Here is a 12,779-nt window from a genome sequence, read left to right as displayed (position 1 = left end):
GAGAACAAAGGGTAATATATTTAACTGCAGCAGTGTCTGACTATATTCTGCACAGTGAGAAAACCTGAAGTCACTTTCAAGGTCCACCATTTCTTACTTCTTTTCAGTCGGGTCAAGTTTCTAAATCTCTGTTTTCCAGCTAATGAAAAGAAAATAGGATTCCACCAAGTCTCCCATCTACCTACTCCAGGACTTCTATGAGGATCAAATGAGATGAGGCACGGGAAAACGCTTCACAGACATTTGGTTAAAGTGTGAAATGTTTCCTGGCTATAAAGCAAGTCATGTTCCTGGGCGGAAGAAACTGCAAGGAGGCTAGTCGCTAGGGAGAAAAAGCCGGCTTTGCTACGTGACATCATTACACAGATGGTAGGATACTTAGCATATTAGCTTTTTATATATATAGATTATTTTTCAAGTATGTAAACTTCAATTCCTCAAAACCTATACATTTACACAATGAAGTACTACTCAGCTGTAAAAAGGAAGAAAATTTTATGTTTTGTGACAGCATGGATGGACCTGGAGAACATTATACTAAGTAAAGTAGGTCAGACCAGTCAGAGAAAGACAAGTACCATGTCATTTCATTCATATGTGGAATTTAATGAACAAACTGAACTGACAAGCAAAATCGAGACAAAATCATAGAGAGCAGGCAGACAGCTCTGGTGTGTGTGGAAGGATGTTGGGGGGCCGCGTGGAAAGACTGACCAAAAAAAGAAAAAGAACTCATGGACATGGATAATAGTGTGATGACTTCAGGGGGAAGGAAAAGGGGTAGAGGTAGAAGAGGACATGGGGGGGGGGGGGGGCGGAATAAATGGTGATGAGGGGGAGCAAAGAAATCCTGATATAAAATCTCTTTTAACAGATATTCCAAAGAAGAAAAAAAATATGCTAACTGTAATGACCATTTTTCCAACACAACTGAACTTCCTTATCAAATTATCTCTATAATATTCTTTTGAAAAATACATATTTTTATTGCTCTAGGGTAGATTCAATCTGGCAAAAATCTGTTTTCACTGGAATTATTATACCTGAGGATAAAGAATTATATGGTGGGTTGGAATAAACGAGGCTCAATGAAGAAAGAAAAGAAGGAAACAGATGAGAAGAAAAGAAGTAAAGGAAGAAGGAAATAAAAAAAAAGAAGGAATGAATGATACACAATGATACATTTCATTACTTATATAGCTGTTGCTACTATTTACTAGAGGCCCGGTGCACAAAATCCGTGCACTCGGAGGAGTCCCTCAGCCTGCCCTGCTCCCTCTCGCAGTCCTATTAGGAGCAGGCCTAAGCCATCAGTTGGACATCCTTAGCGCTGCCTCAGAGGCAGGAGAGGCTCCTGCCACCACCACTGCGCTTGCCAGCCGTGAGCCCAGCTTCTGGCTAAGCAGCGCTCCCTGTGGGAGCGCACTGACCACCAGGGGGAAGCTCCTGCATTGAGTGGGATTGAGCCAAAACCAGCTCTCCAACATCCCCCAAGGGGTCCTGGATTGTGAGAGGGTGCAGGCCAGGCCAAGGGACCCAACTGGTGCACAATCGGGGCTGGGGAGGGACCGCAGGAGGGCTCTAGGGTGTGTCGGCACATCTGGCTCAGTCCCGATCAGCCGGACCCCAGCAGCAAGCTCACCTACCAGTTGGAGTGTCTGTCCCCTGGTGGTCAGTGCACATCATAGTGACTGGACAACCGGTCTACTCTCTGCCCCCTGGTGGTCAGTGCACATCACAGCAAGTGGTTGAGCGGCTTTAGCATGTCATTAGCATATTATGCTTTGATTGGTTGAATGGACAACCAGACAACCAGACACTTAGTATATTAGGCTTTTATTATATAGGATATTCTACATATCTAAATGTTTAAATCAACTGCAGAAAAAGCTAATAACAGCAAAACAACCTACAGAATAATTATAATTTTTGCTTTCATTCACTAAAGCCATTTATGTGGGTATAAACTTCTAATCTACATCTGATAAGAATCTAACTCATGTTAAAGGTTTTATTAAGTATTATTAAATAGCTAATAATTATCAAGTCAAGAAAGAAAATTAATAGAAGTTACCTAAATTAGCTCATGTTCCTCCCATTATAGATTTACAACTGTCTAATGTTCTGTCATTAAGGTCTAATTTTTGCAGTTATATTAATAGATTTAGACACAAATTATATCAGGAAATGTTTTAAATATACAACTTTTCATTATTAGACAGTTTACTAAGAAAACATAAACAATGACATAGCATAAAAACCTAATATACTTGCCGAAACCGGTTTGGCTCAGTGGATAGAGCGTCGGCCTGCGGACTGAAGGGTCCCAGGTTCGATTCCGGTCAAGGGCATGTACCTGGGTTGCGGGCACGTCCCCAGTAGGAGATGTGCAGGAGGCAGCTGATCGATGTTTCTCTCTCATCGATGTTTCTGACTCTCTATCTCTCTCCCTTCCTCTCTGTAAAAAAATCAATAAAATATTTTTTTTTATAAAAAAACCTAATATACTTGATTTGAATACTAACAATACAAATATCAGATTTGAGTGTGTTCAGAAAACTGAAAGGATATTTAGAAAAAAAGAAAGATAATTGCAGAATAAAAATTATCTAAGAATCAACTAAGAACAAGGAGAAAAAATCATTGCAAGAAAAGACAAAAATCCATTTTGAGAACTTGGAATAATAGAATTTTATAAAGAGAGGCACCATTTTAAATCATATATTCCAAATTCTCATTTACCTTTCAGAAAACTGAGGTTCATGGAGTTTTTATGCCTTGACTGAAAAAGTAATTTAGTGGTAGAAGCTTGGCCTACTACTTAGGTTCAATGGCCAACCACCCATATCCCTAATTAAGACATAATGAACTTTGTGATGATACTATACTAATTTTTTGTACATATAAACATGATTTGAGAGTAAATTGGTGATAAAAGTGAAAGTTATGTTGAGTATATTTCATGTGTTTATAATTAGTCTTCTCTCCCCTTTGATATAAGTAATTTAATCCTCACCTGAGGATATTTTTTCCATTGATTTTTTTAGAGAGAATGGGAGGGGGGAAAGAGAGAGAGAGAGAGAGAGAGAGAGAGAGAGAGAGAGAGAGATAAGAGAGACACAGCAACTGGTTGCCTCCCGCTCAAGCCCCAACCCAAGCCTGGGATCAAGTCTGCAACCAAGGTACGTGCCCTTGGCTGGGAATTGAATCCACAACCCTTCAGCCCATAGGCCAATGCTCTAACCCAGTGGTCGGCAAACTCATTAGTCAACAGAGCCAAATATCAACAGTACAACGATTGAAATTTCTTTTGAGAGCCAAATTTTTTAAACTTAAACTATATAGGTAGGTACATTGTTATTAACTTAATTAGGGTACTCCTAAGCTGGCCTTTGCTAAAAACGTCCTCAAGCTGATAGAGGTACGTTCGCTGAGGTCGACCCCTCACTCGTCTTGTATACTTGTTTCAGATAGATGAGTGTGGATGGGAGAGTTGGAAGGGGTCGACCTCAGGGAACGTACCTCAAAACAATGTACTTCCCCCGCGCTGCGTATCCCACGGCCCACTTGCGCCGCGTCTCCCATCGCCCGACCCATCGCCCGACCGACCGACACCCCCCACTTCTTCTAACGCCACTTCTTCAAAATAGACTCACCCAGGCCGAAAAACGACTTCTGCACATGGGCCACGAAGTTTCAATCGCACTGTACGTGTGCGCCCACATGTGGAATTTTGTGGAAGAGCCACACTCGAGGGGCCAAAGAGCCGAATGTGGCTCGCGAGCCGCGGTTTGCCAACCACTGCTCTAACCACTTAGCACCAGCCAGGGCAAACAGATATGATTTTAACAGAAACTTTCCAATGAGGTATAAAACCTCTTTAAGAGTTTATAAGCCTAACAAAGGTTTAATTTATACAACACCTATTCTTTTCTACTACTTTTCCCAAATAAACATTGAAGTAACTTTCTTATTTTAAACTTTCTGTAAGCCAAACCACTCAGTCACAGAGTACTTTGATTCTATAGTATCCCATTTGTTCTCAAGCCACTGAATACTTTAATTAAATACATTTAACTAAATGTGCACAATTGTTCTAAATTTTTTACATAATTTTAACTAAAGAGATCTCCTTTAAATTTGATAAGAACTTATATATATTCCAACATGAGGGGGAAAAAGCAGTACTTAAAGAGGTATAATTAAGAAAAGGTTAGGATTATTTTTTAGGTTTAGTATATTTTATTTTTAAGCATATAAAGTATCTGAGAGGCAAACTTACAATCCCAATAGAAAAAGAAAAAAAGCCTCAAACTAATAAGTACAGTAATCGAGTTGCCTCAAACATAACAGTAGTATTTACATGCAATACATTTCCAATAAACCTTTCACCTTAGGATTTTTAAGTTTAGAAATGATAAGTTAAAAACCATCTTTGGATTGTGACTGGGGATAGAGATAAGAAGAAAAAATGACATATAGTAAAATAGGTAAGTCTGCAGACATTGTGCTTCTTCCTCACTGTGTTAGCAAAATTTTTGTAACTTCTGTAAGTTTAAGGCTTATAGCAAAAGCAAAACAAAACTGCCCAAATATAAAGAGACAACGGCCAAGGTTTAGAAACAGATGCAAAAGACCTCATTGTACAAGGAAAACATTTTCAACTTTTTTTAGCCTGAAGGTGTTACATTTCCATTTAAAATACTTTGGTAATAACTAATTTTGTCTTTAAAACATCTAATCTCACTCATTCACACCTCCAACTTAAATGAGTTTACCGAACTACTAAATGACAAATTCGAATAAGACACTAACCTTTTTGAGAGCTCCTGTATGTTTCCAGGCTGACCTATCTTCCTCATTGCATTTGACTGAAAGTGCTGCAAGAGCTTGTGTGTACAGTAGGGCAAAAAGCACCTTCACAATGCAGGTGAAGTGGTCTACAAGAGAAAGAGAAGATTGTTATTTCTTTGAAATCTAGACATTTTATACTCAAGACTAGAGGCCCGGTGCACAAAATTCATGCACTCAATGGGGCAGGGGTCCCTGAGCCTGGATTGCGAGAGGGCACAGGCCAGGCCGAGGGACCCCACCGGTGCACGATTGGGGCCGGGGAGGGCCGGAGAGGGACTGCAAGAGGGCTCCAGGGTGTGTCTGGCCCAGCTCGCTCAGTCCTGATCAGCTGGACCCCAGCAGCAAGCTAATCTACTGGTCAGAGCATTTGCCCCCTGATGTTCAGTGCACATCATAGCAACTGGTCGACCAGTCGACTGTCTGCCTCCTGGTGGTCAGTGCACATCATAGTGAGCAGTTGAGCGGCCTTAGATATCATTAGCATATTACGCTTTGACTGGTTGACCAGACACCCAGACGACCAGACATTTAGCATATTAGGCTTTTATTATATAGGATAATTTCACAAATATATGCCTTTCTTTGCATGTGTAATTGATTTTTGTTCAACATTTAAGTAGTCAATAAAATGAGATTACAATGTGGTGATATATTTTCTACTCAACAGATCTGAAATTATGAAATCAAAGTTCCCTTATTCATCCACTGAATATGTAAATGAGAGGCCTTTAGCATAGTGGAAGGTGTGGTATGTTTTAGAATACCAGAGTGCTAATGCCACTCAACCTCAGAATAGCTGTTTAACCTTGGCAAATCCCCTACTAGATATCATGTACTTAACAATGTCTGGTAGTCTGAGTGCTTAAAACCAGTACTTCGTCTACTTCTAATATGATATAGATCTTGTATATAATAATATAATATAAAATAATACAATACAGAACTTCTAAAATAAAAAAATAAATCCCAATATTTTAGGTACTCTGAGTTTTAAAATTCAATGAAAACCATAACAATGCAAAAACAAGAGTAACATTAATGCAAGATGCTTGGTACATATTAGGTACTTAGTAAATGGTAGCTTAATAATCATAATTAATACTTATAAATACCTAATAACAGAAAATTACCTCAAATGTCTCATTCAATCCTCAGAACAGTCTCAATTAGACAACTAAGCTTCCAAAGGATGTGCCAGTGGTAACAAAGCTAATAAGCACATGATGTGTGTGGATTCTGAACTTGAATCCACACACATCAATCAGATTCAGTGTTCCTTCTATTATCTTATGCTGTTCAGTTGGTGGGCATCATCCCATGCACCAAAAAGTTGCTGATTCGATTCCCTATCAGGTCACATGCCTGAGGTTGTGGGCTTGATCCCCAGTAGGGGGCATGCAAGAGAAAGCCAATAGATGTTCTGCTCTCACATCAATGTTTCTCTTTCTCCCTTTCCCTTTCTCTCTCTAAAAATCAATAAAAAAAATTTTTTTTAAAGCCCTAGCTGGTGTGACTCAGTTGATTGTCATCCCATGCACTGAGAGGTCGCTGGTTCCATTCCTGGTCAGGGCACATGCCAGGATTTTGTGCAGAAAGCAGCTGTTCAATGGTTCTCTCTCATCAATGTTTCTCTCTCTCTCCCTCTCCCTTCTTCTCTCTCTAAAATCAATTTTAATAAATTTATTTAAAATACATATTTTTCAAAGGTCAAATTGAAGTACACACAAATAATATCTTCTCCAGTAACAAGGCTTTTATACACCCACAGATGTATAAAAACTTTTCTTTCTTTCTTTCTTTCTTTCTTTCTTTCTTTCTTTCTTTCTTTCTTTCTTTCTTTCTTTCTATCTTTCTTTCTTTTCTTCCTTTCTTTCTTTTTCTTTCTTTCTTTCTATCAAATGTTACAAAAGTAACATTGTTTAATTAAACCATACAGGTTTCAAGTGTACAACTCAACAAAACATCATCTGCATACTGCATTGTGCACACACTACCCAAAGTCAAGTCTCCTTCTTTCCTCATTTATCCCACCTTTCCCACTTCCACCTTGCCCCACCCCCCTTTCCCTCTGGTTATCATCATACCATTGTCCATATCTATGCGTCATACACACACACACACACACACACTAAAGGCCCAATGCACGAAATTCATGCAAGAATAGGCCTTCCTTCCCCCGGCTGCTGGCACCTGCTTCCCTCTGACACCTGGGACCCGGGCTTCCCTCTGGCCTCTGGTACCCAGAACCCGGAATCCGGGACCCGGGCTTCCCTCACAGCCCTGGCTTCATTCAAATGGTCGTCCGGAAGGACATCCAATCTAATTAGCATATTACACTTTTATTATAGTATATATTTTTTTGCCTAATCCTATAACTTTTTCTCACCCAGCCCCCCAACCCCCTCTCCTCTGAAAGCTGTCAGTCTGTTCTATGTATCTATGCCTCTGTTTCTATTTTATTTGTTAAATCATTTTTAGATTCCACATATAAGTGAGCTCATATGGTATTTATCTTTCTCTGACTGGCTTATTTCACTTAGCATAATAATTTTCAGGTCTCTCCATGCTGTAGCAAAAGGTAAGATTTTCTTCTTTCTTTTGGCCAAGTAGTATTCCATTGTGTAAATGTACCACAGCTTTTTTATCCACTCATCTACTGCTGGGTACTTGGGCTATTTCCAAATCTTGGCTATTATAAATAGAATATATGGGGTACATATATTCTTTTGAATTAGTGTTTCAGGTTTCTTCAGATATATTCCCAAAAGTGGTATTACTGGACCAAAAGGTAGTTCCATTTTTAATTTTTTGAAGAAACGCCACACAGTTTTCCACTGTGGCTACACTAGTCTGCATTCCCACCAACAGTGTATAGGCCTCTCTTTCCTTCACGGCCTTGCCAGTACTGGTTATTTGTTGATTTACTGATGATAATCATGACAGCTGTGAGGTGATATCTCATTTTGGTTTTAATTTGCATTTCTCTGATGATTAGTGACAATGAACATCTTTTCATACGTCTATTGGCCATCTGAATGTCCTCTTTAGAGAAGTGTCTATTCAAATCCTTTGCCCATTTTTTAATTGGTTTGTTATGCTTCTTGGTATTGACTTATAAAATTCTTTATATATTTGAAAATTAATCACTTATCAGATTTATTATTGGCAAATATGTAGTGGGCTGCCTTTTCATTTTGTTAATGTTTTCTTTTGTTGTACAAAAGTTTTTTAGTTTTATGTAGTCCCATTTGTTTATTTTTTCTTTTGTTTCCCTTGCCTGAAGAGATATATTAACAAAAATATATTGCCCTAGCCAGTTTGGCTCAGTGGATAGAGTGTCGGCCTGCGGTTCGATTCTGGGCAAGGGCATGTACCTTGGTTGCGGGCACATACCCAGTGGGGATTGTGCAGGAGGCAGCTGATCAATGTTTCTCTCTCATCGATGTTTCTAACTCTCTCTATCCCTCTCCCTTCCTCTCTGTAAAAAATCAATAAAATATACTTTAAAAAAAAATATTGCTATGAGAGAGTCTGAGAGCTACTGCCTATGTTTTCTCCTAGGATTTTTATGGTTTCCCGACTTTACATTTAACTCTTTTGTCCATTTTGAGTTTATTCTTATGTATGGTATAAGTTGGTGGTCTAGTTGCATTTTTTTCTGCATGTACCTGTCCAATTTTACCATTTAATGAAGAGACTGTTTTTACTTCATTGTATGTTCTTGCCTCCTTTGTCAAATATTAATTGACCATTGATTTACTTCTGGGCTTTCTATTCTATTCCACTGATTTATATGCCTGTTGTTATGCCAGTACCAGGTTGTTTTTACAATAGCCTTGTAGTATAATTTAATATGAGGTAGTATGATACCTCCCATTTTGTTCTTCTTTCTCAAGATTGCTGAGGATACTGAGGGTCTTTTGTGGTTCCTTATAAAATTTTGGAATATTTGTTCTAGACCCCACAGATGTTTTTTCTAGTATAACTTAAATAGCACAAAAACAAACAGAAAAAAGCAGAAACCTGTTTCCACCAAAGGAGAATAGTTAATTACTTGACTGAATAGTTTAAATGTTTTCAAATAAAAACTGGAGCAATTAAAATGTTTGTAGTATAATATTAATATCAATATTATAACATTAACACTAATTAAAAATGATGGGACATCACATTTGAATAAATCTATGATATTACTATATTAAAATGTACTAGTATATGCATGTAAATAGGGTGGAGCCATTAAGGCTGAAAGTTTGCTTTATTTTTCACGTTTTTGTATTATCACTTTAATTTTTTTAAAACAGGTTTTCAGAGTGGTTTCCCATGTCTTTACCTCATTATGGACTAAAAAGCTAAAAAAAATAGACCTATAAGGGAAAAAACAATTTTGTTTCATTGTCATTTTCTTTATATATATGATTACTATTTACTAAAAATAGAAAAAACAATGTTATTTACCTTTAAATAATTCCATCAGATGAATGCTACATTTGTTGCTACGATTAGTAGGATATTCATTATATATACTATGTAATCTAAGAATCTGAATTATAAAGATATACCTTTGCGTAAGGGTTGTGGCATCATTAAAATCTGGATGAGCAAAAGGGATGTAGCATCATGATAAAGAATTGGAACCTCAGGCTGTTGTTCTTCATTTCCCAACCTAAAAGAAAATGCATAATCACTTCAGACAGTATTGTACATCTTTTCTTTCTAATTCATTTTCTATTTTACACATATGCCTATGGATCAGAAATCAAACTTTCATAAGCAACTGAGAAATCTCAAAAGAAAAGGCTAGGGGCCATAATTTTTGCCTAAAAAATAACCTTTTTTATCTTTTTTAATCCTCACCCAAAGATATGTTTTCACTGACTTTAGAGAGAGGAAGGGGGTGGGGAGAGAGAGAGAGAGAGAGAGAATGAGAGATAGAGAGAGACACTGATGGGAGAGAGAAACATCAATAAAGAAACCTTCAGAAATATTTAAAAAATAAGATACAAACAGAAAAATATACAGATGTCCTAAATATGTAATTCACAGATTATACACAAATGGCTAATAAATATGAAATATTTATATAAAGTTAACTTCACCAGAAGTTATATAGATTTCTATTACTTTAAGATCCCCCTTTTTTTTAATTTCAGAAAGAGAAAGGGAGAGGGAGAGAGATAGAAACATCAATGATAACAGAGAATCATTAATCAGCTGCCTCCTGCATGCCCCCTACTGGGGATTGAGCACCAAACCCTGGCATGTGCCCTGACTAGGAATCAAACGTTCAACCACTGAGCCACACCAGTTGGGCATGAGATCCCAATTTTTGTCTCTCAAATTATCCCCAAAATATTTTTAAGCACTAATATTCAAGATTGACAGAAATGAGGACATTCTTAGATTGACAATTTAAGTTTATATAGGTACAATCTTTCTGAGAAGCAATGTTGCTCTGTACAACACAGTTCCTAACACTCAGTGAATATTTATCAAATAAATTACTGAAATAATCTAAAACATTATGTTATTCTATAGTTTCATGTTATTCTACAGTTCTAGGTTACATCTAACATGTCAAGAACTGCTTAACACATCATCTGATATTATGGTGGGAAAAGAAAAATTAAATAATTAACAATAGAAATGAATGAATAAATAAATTAGGTACATCATTTAAAGAATTTTTAATGATAAGGGAATCTGGTTGTTATATATTAATTTAAAATTCTAAAACTGATAGACTATGAATCAAATAGTATTCTAAAATTTATAATCTATGTACATATAAAAAAGAAAATGAAAAAATATCTCATAATGTTAAAAGTATAAGAGGATATCTCAGAAAATATGATTTATCCCTATATTTGCTCTCATTTTTATGGTTGATGAGTTCATTAAACTGTAATAAACTATATATAACACATAGTTTATAAGATTCTAGATCATTTCATTCTCATCTTCAACATTTTTGTATGTTCTAAGCATTGTACAATAAATATAATTTTTATAATAAGAAAAAAATGTAAAAATAATAAACTGGAGCTTGTTGGCTACTAAGATAAAAACAATCATTCTGAGGACATAGAAATGGATTTTCCTGGCACACAGTAGGCACATACTATGAATTAATTAATTAATTAACTAACTAACTAATTAATTAATTCACCCCACTGTCGAAAGCATAGATTTTGACTATGGGGTTTAATAACATCATTGTGATAATTATCCTTTAAATGCTTAATATTTAAAATACATAATTATTTCTGATGGCCAAGAGACATATGAAAAATGCTCAAAGTCACTAATTATCAGAGAGATGTAAATTAAAACCATAATGAGGTATGGCCTCACACCTGCCAGAATGGCTACCATCAACAAATCACAAACAAGAACTGTCAAGGATGTACAGCAAAGGGAACTCTAGTACACTGCTGGTGGTAATGCAGAATGGTACAGCCACTGTGGAAAACAGTATGGAGATCCCTTAAAAAATTAAAAGTAGAACTCCCATCTGACCCAGTGATCCCACTTCTAAGAATAGAATCCTAAAACACCAATCAGAAAGAATATATGCACCCTTATGTTCATAGCTATCTACAATAGCTAAGATCTGGCAACAGCCCAAGTGCCCATCAGTAGATGAGTGGATAAAAAAGCTGTGGTACATTTACACCAGGGAATACTATGCGGCAGTAGAAAATAAGGTTCTCTTACCCTTTGAGACAGTATGAAAGGACCTGGAGAATATTATGCTAAGCGAAATAAACCAGTCAGAGAAAGACAAGTATCACATGATCTCACCTATATGTGGAATCTAATGAACAAAATAAACTCACGAACAAAATAGATCCAGAGACATGGAAGCATGCAACAGACTGACAAATCTCAGAGTGAAGAAGGGGAAGGGGTAACAGATTAACCAAAGAACTTTTATGCACATATGCATAACTCATAGACACACACAACAGTGCAGTGAAGACCTGGGGAGGGGACGGGAGTGGGATGTAGGGGGACATCTGTAATACTTTCAACAATAAAGATAATTTTTTAAAATATGTAATTGTTTCTAACTCCTAAAGTTTTTAGCTAATCTTTAAAAAAATCTAGATTATAAAAACTGTACACTACTATTAACTCTACAGATGATAAGAGAAAATGGGTGGGTTAGTGTTAATAGGCCTAATTTTCCCATTATTTTTTCTTAAACCAAATGATTGTTAATACAATAAAATTAAAAGGAAATAAGAAAATAATTTTCATGAGGATTACAGAAAAAGCATATATGAGAAATCTATATCATTAGACATAGAATTTGATGAATAAGTATTAAAAGTGAGAAAATAGGAAAAGATACTTCAATTCTTAAAAATCTAATATTGTAGATATAAAACAGATGATATTATTAGTATTACAACTTAGTGAACTAGTGAACCATACTGGAAATTCCTCAGATCTGTAGACTAACAGTTAAGAAGTTAGGCTCTGAAATCAGAGGGTTTTGGATTCAAATACCAGCTCTATTCCTTAAAAGCTGCATATCCCAAAAGAGTATGTTAATTAACTTTTCTAAGCCTCAGGTTCCTCATATGTAAAAACTGGGATAACAATGGTACCTAGTGTACAGCGTTATGGTGATGATAAAATGAGATTATACACACAAAGTACAAAAATGCCTTACCATGAAATAAGCACTAGATAAGTGTTCACAGCATTTACTACTATCCTAATGGGTATTTATCTTAGGGCTTAAAAAGAATACAACCCAGCAATCAATATTATGGAAAGCATAGTACCTATGTCTGTTCTTTCAATATATTTTTTTAAATCCTCATCTGAGGATATCCTTTCCACTAGTTTCTAGAGAAAGTGGAAAGGTGGAAGGAGGGAGGAAATGGGAGAGGAGAGGAGAGGAGAGGAGAGGA

General features: G+C 36.5%; 1 protein-coding gene across 6 annotated transcripts in view; it reads right to left on the bottom strand.

Annotated features, from left to right (window-relative positions):
- UBR3 (ubiquitin protein ligase E3 component n-recognin 3 (putative)) overlaps positions 1 to 12,779 on the bottom strand; it is a 186,019-nt gene that overhangs the window by 17,500 nt on the left and 155,740 nt on the right. For all 6 annotated transcript variants that reach the window (XM_014545642.1, XM_014545644.1, XM_014545646.1 and 3 more), the window contains 2 exons: positions 9,417 to 9,520; positions 4,816 to 4,940 (listed from right to left, as the gene is read on the bottom strand). In XM_014545642.1, coding sequence (XP_014401128.1) covers positions 4,816 to 4,940; positions 9,417 to 9,520 — 229 coding nt within the window. The remainder of the gene's footprint in view (positions 1 to 4,815; positions 4,941 to 9,416; positions 9,521 to 12,779) is intronic.

The sequence above is a fragment of the Myotis brandtii genome, unplaced genomic scaffold (assembly GCF_000412655.1).
Source record: "Myotis brandtii unplaced genomic scaffold, ASM41265v1 scaffold112, whole genome shotgun sequence".
Classification (NCBI taxonomy): domain Eukaryota; kingdom Metazoa; phylum Chordata; class Mammalia; order Chiroptera; family Vespertilionidae; genus Myotis; species Myotis brandtii.
This window is presented reverse-complemented; position numbering and strand designations above follow the sequence as displayed.